General features: G+C 38.4%; 1 protein-coding gene across 2 annotated transcripts in view; it reads right to left on the bottom strand.

Moving 5' to 3' along the window:
- NPC1 (NPC intracellular cholesterol transporter 1) overlaps positions 1 to 23,168 on the bottom strand; it is a 50,110-nt gene that overhangs the window by 22,830 nt on the left and 4,112 nt on the right. For both annotated transcript variants that reach the window (XM_087707178.1, XM_087707176.1), the window contains exons 2-9: positions 11,152 to 11,274; positions 9,780 to 9,886; positions 8,548 to 8,723; positions 5,641 to 5,808; positions 3,880 to 4,129; positions 2,313 to 2,389; positions 914 to 1,284; positions 316 to 542 (exon numbers count right to left, since the gene is read on the bottom strand). In XM_087707178.1, the coding sequence (XP_087563304.1) occupies positions 316 to 542; positions 914 to 1,284; positions 2,313 to 2,389; positions 3,880 to 4,129; positions 5,641 to 5,808; positions 8,548 to 8,723; positions 9,780 to 9,886; positions 11,152 to 11,274 (1,499 nt within the window). The remainder of the gene's footprint in view (positions 1 to 315; positions 543 to 913; positions 1,285 to 2,312; positions 2,390 to 3,879; positions 4,130 to 5,640; positions 5,809 to 8,547; positions 8,724 to 9,779; positions 9,887 to 11,151; positions 11,275 to 23,168) is intronic.

Genomic DNA, 23,168 nt, shown 5'->3' with positions numbered 1-23,168 from the left:
AAGATTGAATTCATTAATGGTGCTAACTTATTTGTTTAGCTTTGGGTGGATATTTTAATTATTTATCAAACAAGCAAAAGTATTACTGGTTTGAATACTATACCACTGATGAGCCTTCAAGGCAGTTAACCATATCTATCTATCTATCTATCTATCTATCTATCTATCTATCTATCTATCTATCTATCTATCTATCTATCTATCTATCTATCTATCTATCTATCTATATTATAAAAGAAAATCAGCCTAACAGAATTTTAAAGTTACAAAAGTATGTAATCAAGAGACAGGGGTGGTATTTTTGACTGGGCCTACCTGACACAGTATAAGAAGTGAGAGTGGAAGTCAGCATAGGTATAGAATTCATCAGAAATGTTAGCATCTAGCCTAGAATGACTGTTCTGGAAGTAGTTGAGAACACTCAGAATAGTACAGTTGTTATTGTAGGGAGCAAGAGGTGCCAGGCAAATGTCTTTCAACATTACAGTTTCATTTTGATAAGATGCAGTTAAGTTTTCAACACCATTTTGCAAATCTAGTATCTACAAATATGAGAGAATAAAAAAAATATTACTTAGTTTACCAATGAGACAGAATAGTCTCTCTCTGTATCTTTAAGATATGATAGATGGAAGTTAATTGTAATCAACATTTTAATTAAAAGCAAGATATCAAACACAAAGAGCCAAAGTAACTTTTAAACAAATTTTGAAAAAAGTACTTAAAAAAACATAATCAATTCAAATGACAAAAATCATAGTACAATCAAAAAAATAATAATCAGCTTTTGCATAACTCATTCCATCGGATCCAAACTAAATGTTCACTAGAAATTCTGTTGATCAAACAGAAGAATATGAATTTAACTTGTACATACACTAATTGAATATCAATATATTAGTTCCTATATTACCTGATGCAAGATATGTTTTGTAAGTGGAGGTCCAAAAGGAACATCTGGTCCTGGAAGATATGGCTTATACATCTCTGGAGTGGTATTTACTGCCTGAATAATGATTTGTTCAGTACGGAAGAAAGGTCCAAAATTATTATCAAAGTATTCCTTCTCTCTCCGGGCTTGGCTATTTGGGGCTGACCACAGATCTACAGGATTTGTAGTTATTTTGAGAAATGCCAAGCCTGAGGAACACATGGCAATGATAATCAAGGAGAACAGAATAACAGGTCGTGGATTCCGAACACAAAAAGCTCCCCATGACGTAAATGTAACTCTTAAAATATTCTCAAATTTCTCACCAAATTTTTCACACCAAGTAACTTCTCCTGCAATGAGAGAGTCACAAATATCAAATAACATACAACAGCACAAAATTTTTAATCAAACATGTTTTTATTGTCCTGTTATTTTTGAAACTATGAATTGTTGATATGAAATTGTTTTTCTTTTTTTACTGTAAAGAAAATCACAATAGAAGTATTTGATTCGGCACTGTCAGAATTCAGATTTCTGTGTCCAACATAGTTTTATGAAAATCTGAATGTTTTCAAATTTTGCGTGGGGAAAAAAAGAATTACCATATTTTTCAGAGTATAAGATGCACCAAGGTTTTGAAGAGGCAAATTTTTTTAAAAAAAATTTGCACTCTGCAAACCTCCCCCAAACGGCCCGTTTTTTCATGAAAACGGGCACGTTTTTTTAAAAAGGGCATGAATAGCTCTTGGAGGCTTGTAGAGTGCTCTGGGGGGGGGGACAAACAAAAATGGCCCTTTTTTTGTGAAAACTGGCCTTTTGCCAAAAAAGGGGCATAGATAGCCTTTAGGAAGCTTATAGAATGCTCCTGGGGCCCATTTTTTGCACATTTCTGCCCTCCTCAGCTCCCAGGAGCTCTCTGAAAGCCTTCTAAAAGCTATGCATGGCCATTTTGGTGAAGGGGTGGGGTTTCAGGAGGCAAACAATGCTGTATTCAGTGTATAAGGCCCACCCAGATTTTCAGCCTCTTTTCTGAGGGAAAAAGGTGTGTCTTATACTATAAAAATAAGGTATGTTAAAAAGTTTTCATGTGAAAAAGGATGTGATAGGGCTGCCATGTGATAACAGAGTTAATGCTGTGAGACTGGAGACAACAGAAATAATTAGGGAGTATAGGCTTTTACATTGGTGAGTTGAAAGAAGGAACCAATTTTGCTCTGTAATTATTTGTCACTGACAGCAAATAAATTATAATGAAATACAAAACACTTCAGACCATTATGTCCCATAATAAAGCATGCAATATTAACAAATTAACATTTGTGGCTGTTATTTCTAGAAGAAAGCACAAATATTGGTTCCTTTATATTCTAGAACTTACCAGTATTTTGATGTGAGTTAACAGAATATGCAATATTGCCATCAATGGGTGTATATTCAGAAACAAAATATCTCTTCCTGTAAATTATATAAACACAGACAATGTAGCACAAGTAAGCATTTTACATTAATTTATGTCATACTATAGATAAACTATTGGCTACTTGACTAAGTATAATTACCGTATTTTTTGACTATAGGACGCACCAGTGTATAAGATGCACCATGATTTTGAAGAGGTAAATTTTTTAAAAAATGTTTTTGCACTCTGCAGGCCACCCAAACCCTCTGCACACCTCGTTTTTTGCACAAAAAAAAGGGGGGGGGATGCAGAGCTTTGGGAGGTTTGTAGAGTTCTCCTGGGAGCTGGGGAGCAAAAACGAGTAAAAACGGTCCGGTTTTTGCTCGTTTTTGCCCTCTCCAGCCCCTAGGAGCACTTTGCAAGTCTCCCAAACCCTCTGCATGTCTATTTTTGCAAAGGGGGCGGGGGTTCGGTAGGCCAAAAATGCTGTATTCAGTATATAAGATGCTCCCAGATTTTCATCCTCTTTTTGGGGAGGAAAAGGTCCGTCTTATAGTACGAAAAATACGGTATATAAAAAAGTACAGGCATCTCTTATCAAACTTAAATTACAATGTGTACCTGAAAAGTAATTGTATATTTTAGCAGGACACTGAAAATATCCAAATCAATCATGAAGTAATAAGAGGAAATAAAGTTTTTGGAATGTTCCTCATAGTCCATAGACTTGAATATTATTGAAACTTGGGAGATCTAAGAATATTTTTCAGCAAAAATATTCTGAAATGAAGAGTGGGGAAGAGACAGTCCAGCTGGAAGATAACTGAGAAGGCCTTCATCTGCCTTTCTTGCTTGTTTTTCTGAAGGGCTTTAGATGATTTGGAATTAAAAACTAAGATCTATCATGATGAGAAACTGTCTAACATACACAGCTTTACAAAACATCAGTTTGCAACTAAACTGAGAGAATGTTACATGCTGTATTTTACAAGGCCATTCAATCCAACCATCCTCCTTTTTCAGCAAGCAATTAGAAAGCTGAAAAATCCCATGATTATTAACAATGATTCTAAATTATGTTTACTCAGCCCATTTTCTAATGGCTCTGTGGTTTAGAATCACTAGTAATACAGCTGGAAGCATACCATTCATTTATCCCCCACTGATCAAGGCCAACATTGTGTAAATCAACACTAACGAAAAAGAGATCTCAATGTAACACAACTGCTTACGGTATAAGAATTCTTTCCCTCATCCTGTATGATTTTGCCAAATCTGATTATGTTAATAGATGAAATGGTCAAGTATGTAACATTTTAGTTTTATTTTATTTAGTTTTCAGATCTACAGGATGCCCATTTCCATATTTTACATTGTATATCATATTAGAGAATAGAAAACTTTAATGACTATTTAACTGAGAAACCATTTGTAAGGAACATAAATGTTTCTAAAAGTGATGCTAAACAGTGAGTAAGTATAATTGATTTAACAGTATATGAACAGTGTTGGAATATTTTTAATGTAAAGTGCTTTTAATGACTACCTGTAACACCAGATGCCACAAACCACTGCAAAGAAAATAAGAAGAAATGCTGTGTAGGAGATCCACATAATAACACACATGGCATCTAAACCAAGCAAAAGCCATGGGGCAGGAGGTGGTGGTGGTTCTGGTTTTGGGCCACAGACAATGGAACAATCTTGACAACTACAAGGTCCTGTGATATCATCCATAGACTCATTGCAGCCTTTGGTAGCATTGTTCATAGGAATCATCCCATGGATAGGTACATCTAACAAGGGAGAAGATAACATTTATGAAACAAGAATATAGCATTAGCTGTGTAGATATAATCTATTGCTCTTTAAATTAACTCATAAGAATATTTGTATAGTTTGTCAAATTCAGTTTTGTGCCATTAAAAATTAATACTTCAATATACACCATGCATAAGCCACAAGATTCACATATTTAAAAAATGAAATAAAGCAATATAAAAGGCAATAAACAAGTCCCAAGAATTTAGCTTTTTTATGAAGATATTAGCAGGCTAGTCTTCCAAAAGAAAGTGTATACTTGCTCCTAAATCTAAACAGTCAGTAAAGGGGAATGGACCAATAAGCTTGGAGCACTATTATATAAAGGACAGTACAGCAATACATGAGCAATGTTTTGCAATAGCTTCATCCCTGCAGGGAAATATGTGGGAGGCACTATTACACCTTCCCTCCAGCATCTACAGCAGGGGTGGGGAACAATGACTTGTAGACTTCAACTCCCAGAATTCCTGAGCCAGCATGAAGTCCACAAGTCATAAAGGGGCCATCTTTCTCCATCTCAGATCTAGAGCAGGGGTCTCTAGAAGCTGGCTGAGGAACTCTGGAAGTTGAAGTCCACAAGTCTTAAAGTTGCCAAAGTTGGAGACCTCTAATCTAGAGGATAAGACATCAAACCTCACTTAAAGGAAAACAGACAAAATATTAAAAAATATATGTAAATGAGATCACTGCATTGGCTCAAGACTTTAAACCTGACTCAAAATCCAAATCAAGGATTATATATTTGGCATCTATAAATGTTTTTTCAGGGCCACATAGGATGTGAGATTCAGTTGAAAGGCGAACTAAATCCTTGAGGATATACTTTTCCAAGTGAGATAAATCTATCAATAGTATTATCTATCAACGAAACAAAAAACTCAATTGTAAAAGAACCTCCAATTTTATCTAACACTTTTAACAGTGAATTCTCATTCAAGGTAAGGCCAAGTTCCAAATGGAGAAATACATTACATAGACAGTGAGGAACACAAAACAAATAACACTGTATTACTATATTACATATCATACAGCATATGCAATGATGCAAAAAACATTTCTAACTTTGTAAGACTGAATCTATCAAACAAGTTGTTTTGGAAAAATCAGTGTGCTTTTAAGAGGAAAATCTATAAAATATATTATGTACATATATTATCAACAGAACTCAATGCTGAACACAATTCATTGCAATTAGAAAAAATTGAAAACATTAACACTTTTGTTCAATATAATTACATATAATCAATTCAACTCAATCAACCAATCAATGTCACAATGTATTTTTGCCCTTTCTCCCTCTTTTCTGTTTATTTCTGTTTAATTAAAGGATAAAGATAAATGTTCAACTTTAAGTGGAATATAATTGCACCTATATTAAAATGTTCCAAGTGACATCATCCAACTATTTATATCATGATAAAACTTCAGCATCTACTAGATTACACAAAAACTAAAAGAATATTAAAATGTCCATATTTCCTACCTGAAAATATTGGAATCATGTTGAAGGGAGCCTGGCCATTATCTTTGCTAAGCATATACTGAATCCAATTGGTTGCATTACAGTCTTTAACATCTTTCCCACACAACAGACCTAATGCCTTAATATTGCTTGATGGAGCCTCCACATCTTTGCAGGCATTATACATATCTGGAAGTACAATTTTAACACAAAAATTACAAGTTGATATACTAAATTATAGAAAGAGGATTTATTATATTGAATCAGCAACAGCAATAGAGTGGTTATCTCCACTTGACCACTTGATTTCTAAGATATATAAAATATTCCTCAAGATGAACCTAGAAGATGAATACATTAGAGTGCACGGTAAAATGGGCAAAATTTGGGGGTATAATATAATGCTAGATAAATGGGAAGTGTATGGACCAATGGACTAAAATGTACATTAAATTACAGTTTGAAAGAAAACTTTTATAAAATGATGTACCATTGTACTCCAGAAAATGTATAAAGGAAATTCAAATAAGTGCTGGAATGTAGTCAAAATCCAGGTTTACTTTTTAAGCTTATGGTTGGGGGGGGGGGGGAGATGTTTGTGGTTGCAAATATGTGAAAACATACTGATAAGCTAGTCCTTCACATGGTTACCACTGCGAGGATTGTATTTGCCAAACACTGGGGGGAGGGAGATGCTGATTGTTGAAGAATGGATTTTGAAATTGACTGCAATAGCAGAGATGGCAGAATTAACTGCTTTGATTACAGATAAGGGACTAAATAGCTTTATAAGAGGTTGAAAACAGTTTGTGGATTTTCTATGTGCTAAGTATAATAACAGATGGTTAAAAGAGGGATTTAAAGATTAGTGTAATGTTTAGCTCAACCTATTGACTGCTTTTTTTCTTTGATATGTGCATGTATGTATGTATGTACAAGGGGAGGAGAATTTAGTTTATTTTCTTTCAGCACCCAGCCAAGGGTGAATCCTACATGTTAAATGTTAAATTTAATTAATCACTTTTTCCTCTTTTTTGCACACTATTTTTTTCTTTTGTTGTTGTTGTGAGGGTTGAATGTATGCTTTTATTGTTTCATTTTGTTTTATTGTTTTGTATTTTTATGATAAAATAATAAATAATATAAAAAATAGCAATAAAGCAACTCCAAGATTGCATTAAGATAGCTAAGAGATTTTTGACATTTCAAGTTTAACCAGTTTGACAAATCCTCTTGCTCTTTTCTTCACCTCCCACACCACGTCTCTCTACACATTTTGATGAACTACAAATAATTGTAGTTCAATAGTTTCAATGGCTTTTTCACAATACTGAATGCTGTAAAACAGAACTGTGCAGAGATACTATATGCGATTTGTGACCATAATGGAGCCTAAAATTTATGTTGCTAAGTGAGAGTTAAGTGAATTTGGCCTCATTTTACGACTTTGTTGGCACAGTTGTTTTATGAATCCCTGCAGTTATTAAATTAATAACACAACTGCGAAATGAACCTGGCTTCCCTCTGACTTTGCTTGTCAGAAGATTGCAAAAAGTGGATCACATGACCCCAGGACATGACAACTGTCATAAATATGAGTCAGTTACCAAGCATGTGAATTTTGATAATGTGTTCAAGGGGATGCTACAATGGTTGTTAAGTGTGAAAAACGGTCCTGTCACTTTTTTCAATGCCGTTGTAACTTCAAATGGTCACTAAACAAACAATTGTAAACCTAAGACTACCTGTTTACAGCTAGTTAACCACTAGTTCAGTGTTTGTTGGGAATTATGACAGTATTGAATGAAGGGTGGTTATGACTGATCCTCAAAATTTTGGCCATTCTACTACTCCCACAATATCATGATTGCGATCAGAGCACTCAACAAACAGCTCACATTTACCACAAGTGCAGCATTCTGTAGCCACATAGTTGCAGTTTCCTATAACAAAGTCAACAGGAAGCCAGCAAGGAAGGTAGTAAGTTGTTCAGATAAGTTTTCCCCACCTGCTCAACATCTCTTTCTCCAGCCACTCGTGCCTATTTCCCCACCCACCAGCAGCAATCCCAAGTCCCACCAGGTTCACACTGTACCTCCCTTACTGACACACCCTTGTGCATCCTCTCCCATCAGCAGCAACAACCCCAAGCCCTGCTGCAGTTGCACCATGCCTCCCTGGCTACTAGCATGCTCCTGAACTCGCTCTCCAACCTGGCAGCAGACACTCATCTCCCTGCCAATGTATTTACGTGCCTTTTGGAACTCACAGCTTCCTTCTAGCTTCTGTCCACTGTCTTTGGCTACTGGAAGCTTGCAGTAAGCTACAAGCAGGTGGCCACTTAACAACTCATGATCCTCGCTTAACCATGGAAACAAAGACTGCAGGGATTGCTAGCGTTAAGCAATCTGCTCACCGGAGGAAACAAGGACTGCAGGGATTGCCAGTGCTGAGCAATCTGTTCACAGGAACGTCACACTTTATGACGTCATATATCAATGAAAATTCAAGTCTCAATTGCCACGTAACTTGAGGACACATGTGTGTGTGTATCTGTGTGTGTTATGTACATATGGACATGTATATTTCTTTGCTAATTTGATTTACCAGACCAAGATAAAAATGTTTCAACAGTCACATTTCCACCAGTGTTAGGAAATATTAGTGGGAAGCTTGACTTAAATAACTTGACTTAAAACTAGCAATTTCCCAATTTAAATTAAAAATTAGTTTAATTGCATTGGGGCTGATGCAAAGAACAAAATAATTAGTTCAATAGGCAAGAAGAGTAAGGGTGCATTTTTCTTTACCTGAATTATAAATGTGCTTATACATAAATGCACACATAGATTTATAGAATTATAGAATTCTTTATAAATCTAGACAATGAAATAATTTAACTGTACTATATTATTTATATTTTCTTACCATTAGCAAAAATTTTTCCAATATAATATTGCAGCTCTATGATGTTGGTTTTGTTCTCTTTTGTAACTGGATCTTGATATGGCTTTGTTTGAGTAATATTCAAAAATTCAGACTGGTGAGGGCCACAGGTTAGCTCACAAAACAGATTCATTAAATTATGAAAGCATGATGGACACCTGAGGAGAGGTAATACTGATGTTGTAGTATATGTTTATAAAATAAAGCTCACAAATATTCTTTCTCTTGAGAGGAAAGTAATATTGCACAAATGTTTAAATTTAAATTAATAATAAACTTCTGGAATGTGTAATTTCAAAAATTACCAATAAATCTTATAGCTATAAATTACCTAAAGAATACACATATCATATGTGAAAAATACACAGAGTTCATCATGGTAACACAACAAAATATTAGACAAGTATATTTGTTCATACGTATTAAACACTGTTTATTCATGCTGATTAATCTCACATAACAGTGCAGATGTATACAACCTATAGTCTCAGAGGCTATTTTATGGTATTTCTATGCATAGTAAAACCAAAATAAATACTCCTGCAATGTAATCCAAAATGAGAAAGTAATAAAGAACACATCTATTACATAAGCATTCCATACAATTCAGCTTACTGGAAGTGATTTAGTATTAAGAGTTAGAAGTCTGATATCATGAACACTTTCTAAAACAGTTAAGACCAAAATAATATTGAGTTTTTAACAGGCATTCCTTTATGTTTCCTTATGAACAGAATACCTACCGTGTTTTTTGAAGTATAAGACGCACCTTTTTTCCTCAAAAAAGAGGCTGAAAATCTGGGTGCATCTTATACACTGAATACAGCATTTTTTGCCTCCTGAAACCCCGCCCCCTTCACCAAAATGGCTGTGCAGAGCTTTTAGGAGGCTTATAGTGTGTTCCTGGGGGCTGGGGAGGACAGAAATGAATGAAAAACAAGCTGGTTTTTTGCTCAATTTCCTCTCCCCCAGGAGCACTCTATAAGCCTCTTAAAGGCTATGCATGCCCTTAAAAAAAAAAACGGGCACGTTTTCACAAAAAATGGTCGTTTGAAGAGGTCTGCAGAGTGCAAAAACTTTTTTTTAAAATTTGCCTCTTCAAAATCTTGGTGCGTCTTATATTCCAGTGCATCTTATACTCTGAAAAATACGGTAATTAATCCCACACAGTTTATTTAAAACAATCTATTCAACCTCCCCATATCTCCACATACCTGGAAAGAAACTGTAAAGGTAGCTCCAGATTACTTTTCAAAGTCTGAAGTTGCTGTACGTCACAGCAAAGGCTAACATTCTCAAAGAAAAAACCTGGACAGAGTTCCTTAATAAAAAAATGAATATTTAAAGACATATTTCTAAAATGACAAAACAACCTGATTCTTCTACTGCTGGCTTCAGAATCAGACCAAGAAAAATTAGACCAAGATTAATAACTTCAGAATTTTTTCCATCTCTAATATAACACATAAAACTGCATAACTCAATTGAAAAACTAACTGAAATCTTTTAGAGGAAAAATAACAATAAAAAACTTAAAAAAGCCTAGTTGCATAAATATGATGTGGCTGTGTTCAGTACTAACTAATCACATTTAAACTGATGTTAAATATTAGTCAATACATAACTGGCAATAAATAAACTGATCAAGCCAATATAAAGCTCAGATTTATCTTGGTCTGATTGTTTTACATCTCAAAAACTTGGCATTTTAACCAGATTGTGTAGACTTTTGATATCCACTATATTCCAGCTTACAGTATGGCAACAGTCACCATTATTTTATAACTACAACTATTAAGGCAGAAGATGTTCTACCTAAGTAGATAACTCAGAACATCTTGTGCTGTTTGACACAAATATGCCTGCATATAAGTCCCATGGCATTTGCGGAAATATGCCGTTTCTATCTCACATATTGGGGGTGGAAAGTGTTTGTTAATTTTTAACCAACTTTTAATTTTAAGGAGGAAAGTGATATATTGTCAGGCAAAGTAGTAGAAATAGCTATGTGGTAAACCTGAAAAGTGATCAAATCACTTGGTAGGCTTAGGTGGATGATGAGAAGGAACGTCACTCATTTGTCTTCAGATAAATTTGCACTTCATAACTAAGCCACTTGACTGAGCATTCATATTATAATCTTAAATTCCAGATGTGCCGATGGGTAGTCCTCAAGTTGTGAGAGCAACTAGGATTGCTGGGATTGCTGCTGCTAAGCGATGCAGTTGTAAAATGTGTCACACATGAGATAACAGCTATAATTTGAAGACTATTTGTAAATACAGTTTTTAGTATCATTGTAACTTTGAACAGTCACTGAATGAATGAAGGACTCTGTACTAGAGAGAACATTCTCAATAATAGAATGATACATTCTTAAGACTACATTCTGAAACTATATAAACCAAGCACAGAGAACTAATCTAAATAATCAAGACGATGGTTTATTATTAGCCTATCTGCATGCTCGTTACTTGTAACGCATATTAAACATTTTAGGAAAACATAACCAAATAATTTACCTCATTTCCAAAAGATTTATTTTTAAGAATCCTTTAATAAAAATGTAATTAATCAAAGACTTACCTGCACTAAATCATACCCATCCTTTGGTAGTGGTATTGCTGAACCATTATATTGACAGTTATACCTTTTGTCTCCAGAAGAAATTTCACATTCGCCATACCATATGCAAGAGCCTGAGAATGCCTACAGATAAGGGGGAAAAACAATTAAAAAACAGGATGCATATTAATTGGTCAAGAAGCAAATTTAATCATCAGACCTATAAGAAAGTAACATGTCGGATTATTACATAAATGAAAATACAAAGCTAAACTGGCCAAATAGTGGCTATTAGACAGCTATTTCTATTTAGTCTATTTATTTCTACTTGTTCTATTTATTTCTATTAGTGTAATTGTGTAATAGGGTTCCAATATGCTACATTATGGAGTGCTTATGAAAATTCTCTGGGTTTCAAAATCAGACAACTACCATATGTGACATTAGAAACATGGAAAAATGGTGCATGGTGAATGTTTAACTTCTGCACCAATATTTAGCACAAAAAGGATCTCAAACTTAAATCACCTTGAGGAATATCTGAGAAGCCATTTGGTACACTGATATAAAAATCTCCAGTGAATCAAAACAAAATATTGTGGTATACCATTAAACTTAAAATTATTTTAAAAATACTTTATAGAACAACTAGCCATTACCGGGGAAGAAGGGCTCGCTACATCACAGCGATCCCTTGTTCCGGCCCTTCAAGTTCAACTCAAGGACCTGGTGACAGAGGAAATCAGGGCCTTGGTCTCAGGTTGCTGTTGCTAAATGCCAGGTCTGTGGTTTATAAAGCTCCCCTCGTCCGGGACTTAATATTAGACAAGGGGGCAGACCTGGCATGTATTACTGAAACCTGGCTGGACCATGAGAGAGGAGTCTCTCTCTCAGAAATATGCCCAGAAGGGTTCCAGGTGCTCCACCAACCACGACACCAGAGAAAGGGGTGGGGGAGTGGCAGTTATTATCTGAAAGTCATTAGTTCCTCACAGGATCCCTGCTCCAGAGATCGTGGGGTGTGAGTCTCTTCTCTTGAAGTTGGAATTAGGGGTTCAATTGGGCTTGTTTCTGACGTACCTACCTCCCAGCTGCGTCACAACAGCCTTGCCTGCGCTCCTAGAGACAGTAGCCGGGTTGGCGGTGGAGTTCCCCAGACTAATGGTACTGGGGGCTTTAACCTGCCATCTCTGGCCAAACAATCTAACAGGGCTCAGGAGTTCATGGCTTCCATGACAACCATGGACTTGACCCAAGTAGTTCAGGGTTCGACTCATAGAGCGGGACACACACTCGACCTCGTATTTCTCTCGGGGCAGTGGAGACGTGATCTTGAATTAAGGGGAATAGAGATCTCACCCTTGTTATGGTCAGATCACTCCTCGCTGAGGCTTGACTTTGGGAAGCTACTCCCCCATTGCAGGGAGGTGGAGCCGATTAAGTGATTCCGCCCCAGGCACCTGATAGACCCATTGGGATTTCAGAAGGAGCTTTGAGAGATACCTGACTCCCTTGCCCACAATCCGACCGAGTCCTTGGTCGCTGCCTGGAATGTTGCGGAGACTGAGGCGCTGGATCGGATTGCGCCTTTGCGGCCTCTCCGCGGCAGTGGATCCAGGAAGGCACCTTGGTTTACCGAGGAACTCCGGGAGATGAAGCGCCTAAAGAGACGCCTAGAGCGATGCTGGAGGGCTAGTAACTCTGAAACCGACCGAACACTACTAAGAGCCTTTATTAGGACTTATTTAGTGGCAATACGGGCGGCAAAATGTGCACATTTTTCCGCTCTTATTGCGTCCGCAGAATCTCGCCCAGTCGCCCTATTTAGGGTAACCCACTCCCTCTTGAAGGGTGAGGATGTGGGGGAGCCCCTTACAGGGAAGGGCTGAGGAGTTCGCTCAGTTTCTGTCAGACAAAATCACTCAGATTCGGGCAGACCTGGACTCCACTTGGGCAGCACCAGCGGAGATGCCGAGGGAGAGTCTTGATCAGATTTCTTGGAATGAGTTCGAGCTTGTCACCCCTGAGGGAGTGGACAAGGCCATGGGAGTGATGAGTACCTCCACCTGTTTCCTGGACCTGTGCCCCTCCTGGCTGGTCTCGACCAGCAGGGAGGTAACACGAGGCTGGCTCCAGATGATTATGAACGCGTCTTTACAGGAAGGATCTTTCCCTCAACCTTTGAAGGAAGCGGTGGTAAGACCCCTCCTCAAGAAGCCTTCTCTGGACCCATCTATTCTTAAGAACTACCGTCCTGTCTCCAACCTTCCTTTTTTGGGGAAGGTTGTCGAGAAGGTGGTGGCCCTCCAACTCCGACGGACCTTGGATGAAGCAGATTACCTAGATTCCTTTCAGACTGGTTTCAGGCCTGGGTACAACACCAAAACTGCTTTGGTCGCACTGACCTATGATTTCTGGCGGGCCAGGGATGGGGGACATTCCTCTATCCTGGTGCTCCTTGACCTCTCAGCGGCCTTCGATACCATTGACTATGGTATCCTTCTGCGATGGCTGGAAGAGGTGGGAGTGGGAGGCACCGTCTTACGGTGGTTCTCCTCTTACCTCTCCGACAGGTCTCAGTCGGTGTTGGTTGGGGGGCAAAGGTCGACCCCTAGGCCCCTTAAATATGGTGTGCCGCAGGGTTCGGTCCTGTCCCCCCTCCTATTTAACATCTACATGAAGCCGCTGGGTGAGACCATTCGTCAGCATGGGATTAAATACCATCAATATGCGGACGATATGCAATTGTATCTCTCTGCCCCATGCCAGCTCAGTGTAGCGGTGGACGTGATGTGCAGATGCCTGGAAGCTGTCAGGATCTGGATGGGAGTGAACAAACTTGCACTCAATCCTGACAAGACCGAGTAGCTGTGAATGTTGCCCCCGAAGGACAGTCCAGACAGTTCATCCTTAATCCTGAGGGGTGAGAATTTACACCCCTCAGAGAGGGCCCACAACATTGGAACACCATCTATCGGCTGTGACCAGGGGGGCCTTTGCCCAGGTTCGCCTGGTGCATCAGTTGCGGCCCTATTTGGATTGGGAGGCACTTCAAACGGTCACTCACGCCCTCGTCACCTCAAGACTAGACTACTGTAATGCGCTCTACATGGGGCTGCCCCTGAAAAGTGTTCGGAGACTACAATTAGTCCAGAACGCAGCCGCCCAAGCAATATTGGGTGTACCAAGATACACCCACGTTACACCTATCCTCCGCGAGCTGCACTGGCTTCCTATTGGTCTTCGATCGCAATTCAAGGTGCTGGTCATTACCTTTAAAGCCCTACATGGGTTAGGACCAGGATTCCTGCAAGACCGCCTACTGCCGCATACCTCCCAATGGCCGGTGAGATCGCACAGAGTGGGCCTCCTTCGGGTGCTGTCAGCCAGGCAGTGTCGGTTGGCGGCTCCCCAGAGGAAGACCTTCTCTGTGGCTGCTCCGACCCTATGGAATGAACTACCCCCAGAGATCCGGACCTTGCCCACTCTCATGGCCTTCCGAAAAGGTGTTAAAACCTGGCTATTCCGGCAGGCCTGGGGCTGTTGACCACATTACTGAGGTCCAGCCCTGATCAGATTGGGTGCATGGTGATGTTTTAAATTATTTTTATTTTTATTTTTACTAATTACTTTCTTTTGTTCTGTAAGCCGCTCGGAGTCCTCCGGGATTGGGCGGCCTATAAATCCATTAAATAACAACAACAACAACTTTCCTATATTTTTCATGTGTCTACTTGGCCTATGGTAATGTGTGCAATTGCAGGCACGGTTGATATAACTTTTGACGTAGACATCTGATGGATAACTCTTGCATGAAAAACTTGATGCAGGCCACTGCTTCCTGTTTTTAAACTGTTTTTTAATACAGGAGGTCAAAGTGGGGTAAAAATTCTCTTTCCTCCCCACTTTCCTCCACAACAAAAAGCTTTAAGTGGGATTTTTCTTCTATCTGGCCAATCAATCAGAAAAGAGCTGGAAAAGAGCTTGGATGTCTTCTGGTCCAACCTCTTGCTCAAGTGGGAGACCCTATACCATTTCAGACAAGTGACTGCCCAGTCTCTTCTTGAAAACTTCCAGTGATGAATACCCACAACTTCTGACGGCAAATTGTTCCACTGGTTAATTGTCCTCAATGTTAGGAAGTTTCTCCTTTATTCCAGGGTGCTCCTTTCCTTGATTAATTTCTGTCCATTATTTCTTGTCCTGCCTTCTGGTGCTTTGGAAAATAAGTTTGGAAAATACCTGATGGAGTCTCAGAGACTGAAGAAACAAGACTATTACAGCTTGGGCTGGGGTATGTTTCCCTTGCACTAATCCTCCTTGCTATGACCTTAACCCAAAAGATCAGGCCTGTGCCCAGCCAGGACACACTAAGGGATGGCTGCACTTCTACCTTGGCACTGAGATGCCATCACAACTAAGCCTGTCATCTACTGTCACTCCTTTTTATTACAGCAGTAGAATAAAATACACACTACATGACTGTGTAGTTGACTGATGGCTCCCTGCACCTTAGCGCAGGGCTTGAAGTATAGTTGCAACTAAGCCTGCTCTGCACTTGAACAGAGGCATGCTTCCCATTCTAGAGTTACAACAAGGAGGAACTGCAGCAGAGACAGCAGCAAAGTGGTTTGTGCCACTTATTTGTCAGCTTAAAGAAGATTAGCAAGCTACAAACTTTCAGTTACTGCCTTCCAAGATTGGTACAGTCAGTTTGGTGAAGTGGTTAAAACATAAGGCTAGAAACCAGTAAACTATGAGTTTTGTTCCTGCATAAGGCCCAAAGCCAGCTGGATGACTTTGGGCCAGTCATTTTCCCTCAGCCTTAGGAAGGAGGCAATGGGAAACCATTTCTGGAAAAAAAACTTGCCAAGAAAACTGCAGGGATTTGTCCAGGCAATGTCTACATATCAGACATGACTGAACAGAAAAAAAATAATAATTAAGAACCGGCTGCACCAAAAGAGCCAGTTTGGTCCAATGGTTAAGACTCCACACTAGAAACCAGCATTCTAGTTCAGCTTTAGGCATGAAAAACTGGCTGGATGACTTTGGACCAGTCACACTCTCTCTCAGCTAACTCACCTCATAGGGTATTGTTGCATGAAAAGTAAAAGGAAGGAAGGAATATTAATTAGTTGTCTTGAGTTATTTATAAAAAAGAAATAATAGGTGGGATGAAACATACTTTTAAAAAGCAGCTGGATACCTTCATAGCCTTTGGGTTATGAGTTTGAAATCTTAGACAAATAATAGAAAGTATGTGGTAGAAAGCCCACAGGAGAAAAGGTGCTTTCCAGTTATAGTATAAAACATCAAATGTGTATCTGCAAGTTGGACGTAAGTTATGGGTTTGTACTCAAAAGTGAGCTCTTGGTTTTTAGAAAACAAATTAAACTAATGTAGGAAATGTAAGGAAATGCCACTGAACTAGAAAAATGAGACTTTCAAGGATGTGATTGCTACATACACTTGGTAGATTAGCTCCCTTGCAATTAACAGCAACCAAGATCTTGGAAAAGACATCATTTAAAAGAAAATGAGGTGTTACTGAAGGAGAGATCCAGTCCTTGGATGATATTATTCATCCACAAAGGATATTGCTGTGGAGGTAGATAACTTTCAAATTGAGATATTTATATTACCCATTAACAGAATTGGAGATCTGGCTTTCTTAAACAATAATTAAACTCTATGGAAGTGAAATCTCTCCTATTCAGGTTTCTCACAAAACTCCCGATTTCCTATTCTTATTTTAGTTGTGAATCCCAGAAGTTTGCCTTCTTTTTAAATAGTGCTGGCTGGGATGCAGCTGCTTTCAAAAATATCAGGTTCTGGGATTGAGGTTCTGGGATTGAGCTCTTGGCTAAGGAATAGTGGCTCTTTCCACTAGCTAGTTCTTGATCAATGACTCTGCTGCTATTGCCCGTTCTCTTCAAACTATATGATGCAACAACTGTCCACAAGCAAGCAAATATCCCTCCCTTAGCCAAAAACAACCCAACACAGCATACTTTCACTTTGAATACACCTGATTTCTTTCTCCAAACTCAGTGGTTCCCCTCAAAAAATCTATTTCCTTTTTACTTTTTGTTCATTTGTTCTGGTTTCAATCTCCCAGCCTTTATCTCCTCTTTCTAAACATACTGGAGAAACTTAGACTACTTTATAAGGAAGTTGGATAAATAAGTGGAATTTCAATTTATGAAGGGGAATTGGAAAGTCCTGTATTTAAAATGCTCTGCTATTGTATAACTGGGGAGAAAAAAGTACCATGCTAAGATTTCTCAAAGGAAGACATCCTATAAATATCACATTAAGTTATTGCTTGATAACAATATTTTGCTCAAATGGGAGAGGAGGAAAAAGCTATCATAAACTTATTTTCCTTATCTTAGTATGACAGAGCACTGCGCTCTTTAATCTATGTAGAAACAACAAGCTAAGAGAAAATTGCAAAATCTAAAAAGCTGATACAGGGATTATGCTCATCGCTGAAACTTTAACTCAGCATCTAGGCAGCCAATACTCTTTGAACCTCGGGTCTCTTAACTCAGCAAAAGTGCATATTGGAATTTCAAAGTATGTTTAAGGATTGCACAAATCATGGGCATTTCTGGGGAACATGGCAGTCTGAGGACAACTCAGCTGTCATAGGGCCAACAACCATAGTGAAAACTGGAGCTGTTGTATGAATCAGCTCCTTGGAATTCCTCACCAGATCAAGAAGAATACAAAAATTGATCACGTTTGCTTCCTTTTACAAGGAAAGAATAAATGAACAATATCCAGCAGATTTCAGAGTTTTGGGAAGTGGGGGGAAGCGGAGACAAATCATCTTGCCTAAGATACAGTATGATAATTTCAAACTGGACAATTTGTTGCCCATTTTTTAATTAGGAAATTGCTTATTACTAACTTTCCAAATGTTAAGAATCTTCCAAAAGGCACATTATGGCAAGAGAATCCCCTTTTACCTGGAATAAAAGACGTTTTATATGTTTAAGGTTTAAAAAGTAAAACTTTGATTTTTGGAAAACTGCAAAAGGGGGACTAAAATTAGGGGGTTGGAAAACTAAGGTTCTAGATGGACTTGAAAGAATATTTCCTGAGGGGTGTTAAGCAGATGATAAGAAGGGATTTTGAAAAGCCTTCTTATCTTGGATTTACAAAAGGGATGGTTAAACTGATCAAGCTGTTCCTGAGAAGAAACAAAGAGAAAATGATAAGATATCAACTTGTGGTACATTATGTGACAGAATTACAAATAAAAAAAGTAAACAAAAGGAATTCAAAGTGAACTTATTTGATTAGAATTAATATATATTGTATTTTTCGAAGTATAAGACGCACTTTTTTCCCTCAAAAAAGAGGGTGAAAATCTGGGTGCATCTTATACACTGAATACAGCATTTTTGGCCTCCTGAAACCCCGCCCCTTTGCAAAAATGGTCGTGCATAGCTTTTAGGAGACTTCCATAGTGCTCCTGGGAACTGAGAAGGGCAAAAATCACCCCCAAGCCCCCAGGAGCACTCTATAAGCTTCCTAAAGGCTATTCATGCCCCCACTTTGTTTAAAAAAAATGGTCCCGAAAAACGGCCATTTTTTGGTCATTTTTGCCCCCTCCAGCCCCCAGGAGTACTGTACAAGCCTCCTAAAGGCTATGCAAGCCCTTTTTTTGACAAAAAATGGGCCATTTTGTGGAGTTCTGCTGACTGCAAAACCTTTTTTTTTAAATTTGCCTCTTCAAAATCTTGGTACGTCTTATACTCCAAAAAATATGGTCTGTTGTCATTTTTGATACCTATTAATGGACTTTCTTTTTGACCAGGATTGTACAAAATACCTTACAGATCTGTTTAAGAATGCCCAGTTTATCTTTGGAATGATTTAATTTACCAGGGGACATTCCTATTATAGGTAATCCTCAATTTACAACATTTTTTTAGTGCCACTTGAAGTTACAATGGCACTGGAAAAAGTGACTACCGCCGTATCTCTCATTACAACTGTCACAGTAGCTCCTCAGTCATATGATCAAAATTCTTGCACTTGGCACACATATTTATGATGGTTGCAGTGTCCTGAAATCATGTGTGATTACCATTTGCAACCTTCCATGCAAGGTCAATGTGGGAAACTAGATTCACTTAACAACTAAATGGTTCATTTAACAACTTCAGTGATTAAAAATTCATAAAATTGTGTATGACTCACTTAATACCTGTTTTGCCTAGTGACAGAAATTTTGGTTCAGTTGTGGTTGTAACTTGAAGACTACCTATATATAGACTCAACTTGATTGTTATCTTACAGAGACTATTTATATCACTGAGTGTTAGTTCCCTTGTTTACTATTTATCATTATACCTGCAAAGCATCCAAAGAGGAAAAATTATACTAATATATGATGTAAGGTTACAATTTATATAAAGACATCCTGATCTGATCTTCTTTTTGGAAAAAAAACATTAATGTTCAATTTCTGAATATAAGTTTTATAACCATAAAATAGCAATAATATTCTGTTGTTTTCCACTAGATATCTGAAAAGTGTGGAAGGGTTGGTTTTTCCATATGTCTTCTTTTGAAACATTTTAATTAGTTCATCTTTTTTTCCAGAAATGGTCCTGCTTAAATGCCACTATTGTAAGATATGAAATTATCAAATATTCTAGGACTAATCAAAGCCAGATATTCCCATGCCCTGCAGCTAGGATGGTAACCAAATTTGTGAATGTACATAAAACCTACTTAAAATTTAACTTGTATTTCTGTGGGTCTTCATGCCTTTATGATGTTTTCAAAAACAGTGCTCAACTGACTATGGCTCATCTCACAAAAGGTAAGGAAGGTCAGACTTTGTTAGTACACAGATGGGGAAAGACTAAGAAATGCCAGCACTATAGAGGCTTAACAATCAAAGAAAAGAACGTAGGAAGGTCCCTCCCTATGCATCAAGCAGTTAAAAATGGCAGCTGGATCTTTGTACTTTCAGACTTGCAAGATGCTTTTAAATTGTGGTATTGTCTGTCCATGTCTTTTTTCCCCTATTTGTATCCCCTATCCCCCCCATGACTTGGGTTGTGAGCCGCCCTGAGTCCCCTTGGGGAAAAGGGCGGCATAGAAATATAATCAATTCAATTCAATTCAATTCAATATAGTCTCAGAATAAAGAGGAATGATTTCATATATTCATGTTTCCTATCTGCTTTAGCTGGGAGAGATGATAGATTAGTGGCAGGAATCAGCAATTCAAGGTTGACAGAAACTTTGACATAATGTATACTTCACTAATTTTCAAAACAGAAAATAAGACTCTGCTTACTCATCTTTCAGGGATAAGTAGATATTATCATAAACTTGCTTTAGTCTTACTTTTGAATAAATACAAGTAAATGCTTGGCAAATTATTTAACTATATATTTGCTAGCATATTAATATTTAACCATCATTGGGACAATTGATAGATTAATAACAGACACCACTTCCTGCCCTTCTCAACCTACTTCCTCCCTCCCTCCCCATCTCTTAGCTAGGTTGATTATCTGAATTTTTATAGTATTATATTTAATTCATTACATTTGGTCAGTTTTATCTTTTAATATTTAGGCCTCCCAGGGTTGCCTTGTGGTAAGAAGAGCAGCTAATCGATTTTATAAATAAATAAATGTCAAAACCATGTCTTCACCCTTCTGAAAGACCAGCAGGGTTAGGACCAGTCTAACCTTGGGTGAATGATGTTCCAACAGTCTAATCTTGGGTGAATGATGTTCCAAAGGGCAGGTGTTGTGGCAAAATAAGGTTCTCCTCTAGGGTCCATCAGATGACATTTCTTGATAATGGACCCATAACATGCCTCTTCTGCTGAACCTGATGGGACAGCTAGATTTAACCAAGAAGAGATGTCCTTTCAAATAAACTGGATTCGTATAATTTTATAGGTCATAACCATACCTTGAATTGAACCCCAAAGCTACCTGACAACCAATGCAGCTTGCAGAGCTGAGGTACAATGTGTGGTGATCAGGAATTGCACATAACTGCCTACATTGCTGCATTCTGCACCAGATGCAGCTTCTGGATTATCTTCAAGGGAAGCCCTATCTAGAATATATGATAATCCATCCCAGGTGACAACGGCACAAGTGACAGGGATTAGAGCCTCCCAATTCAGAAAAAAATCCACTGGCACACAATATGAAGTTGTCATAGGCTCTCCTAGCTACAACTGGCATTTACTCATCAAGCAGAAGGACCCAGAATAGTATATAGGGTCTTTCTGGAAGAGTCCAACCTCATCCAGCATCGAAATATTTGTTTGTGTCACACTAAGCTCAAGAACAATGTAGAACAATTCATTCAGAGTTCAGTTCTTTATCTGCTTATTCTCATCTTGCCAGACTAAACCTTTAGCACACTCACTCTAATGGATATAACTGGGAGATTCTAGGAAGTAGTTATCCTTATTCTCTTCTTCTACCTCAGGGGTGTCAAACTCACAGCCCGCAGGCCAGATGCATCACATACTGGCCTCACCCACACTTGTTTCAGCAAAGGGGGGAGATGTCCGATACATCATGTGACAACGCTATGACAATGCAAATTTGACACCCCTGCTCTACTTCTTATCAAGCTCCAAGTTATGCTGCCTCTTGTCTCATTCCTCTTTTTGGAATGTATTACCTCCTTCCTGGAAAACTACAGCTTCACTGTAGACCATTACATCAATTCCCTTCCGTAGGGATTATCTCTGACATCCTGGAATCTGAAGCCCCTAAACCCCCAAGCCATTCAGTCTTGCTAGAGTTTAGCTGAAGTCTGTTGAAGTCTAAGGCTGTTAAATCCAGCCCTAGAAATGAAGCATAGGAGTCTAGTGTTATTCAACGTGTCCCAGTAACAGAAGTGCAAGTTTATATATGAAGACAAGCAGCATGGATGTGCACCATTTCCTCCCAAGTTTAAAAAACCATGATAATTCTGACGATGGTGGAAAGAAATTATGCATGCAAAATAGTTAAAAATTAAAATGCAGATAGGTAAAAGAAACAATGGAGATAATACTCTTTTAAACGACAGTAAATGATATCAGAATTTCCATCTCTAAGACATATAGTTGTAAATGTTAATATCATGATGATAATATGTGACTGTGCTTCTTAGTGATGGCAATTCTACCAATTCCTAGTTACTGTTGTTAAGTGAGGACCACAAGTGTCATTACACAAGGATCTCACATGATTGCAACTTTTGACTTTCTGCCGTATTCCCAATTGACTTTAATTGTGAAAGCAGCAGAGAAGGCCATAAATCATGATCTCATGACCTCAAGATATTACAAAGGTCTGAAATCTGGGCTGCCTGCCTAATGTTCACATCATGATGCAGAACATCAAGGACTGAGTATAGTTACTACTTGTTCAGCACAGCACAAGTTCAAGCAGTTACTGAACAAGGGCTAATAAAGTCCATCTGCACTTGTCTTTTCGCAAGGTCATTATATCAAATTTTACTACGCACAATTATCATCCTATGACACTCATCCCAAGCTTCCTCCTCCAGCTGCCGCTGAGTGCCCTTGGCCACAGACTCCTGAGGAGCCTCTAGCATCCAGGTGGAGTCTTTGTTTCTATCTCTCTCCCCCACCCTTCATCATCTCCCGGACTGGGTTGCCAACGTAGAAAAATGGGCAATCTTCGGGGCTAAAAGGCATTGGGTCTGGTTTGGCAAGGGGGGGGGGGGGTCAGGCTGGACAGGTGCTGATCATGGGAACCTTTTAAAAAAAATTTAGAGCATTTTTTACTAATTAAAAATGCTTTAAAAGTTTTTTAAAAGTTGGCCATGCCCACCCAGTCACATGACCCCCCAAGCCATGCCCACAGAAACAGTGGTAAAATTTTTTTAGATTTCACCACTGGTCCTAGGGTACAAATAAGCAATCAGGAAATAATCAATATCAATATAAATCATAAAGATAAAGTAACAAAGTTACAGTCCTGCAGTCATAAGTGGGAAGAGATATATGTATAAAAAGTGGA

Source organism: Thamnophis sirtalis, unplaced genomic scaffold, assembly GCF_051295495.1.
Source record: "Thamnophis sirtalis isolate CommonGarterSnake01/CBP01778 unplaced genomic scaffold, rThaSir2_p1.2 scaffold_2, whole genome shotgun sequence".
Classification (NCBI taxonomy): domain Eukaryota; kingdom Metazoa; phylum Chordata; class Lepidosauria; order Squamata; family Natricidae; genus Thamnophis; species Thamnophis sirtalis.
This window is presented reverse-complemented; position numbering and strand designations above follow the sequence as displayed.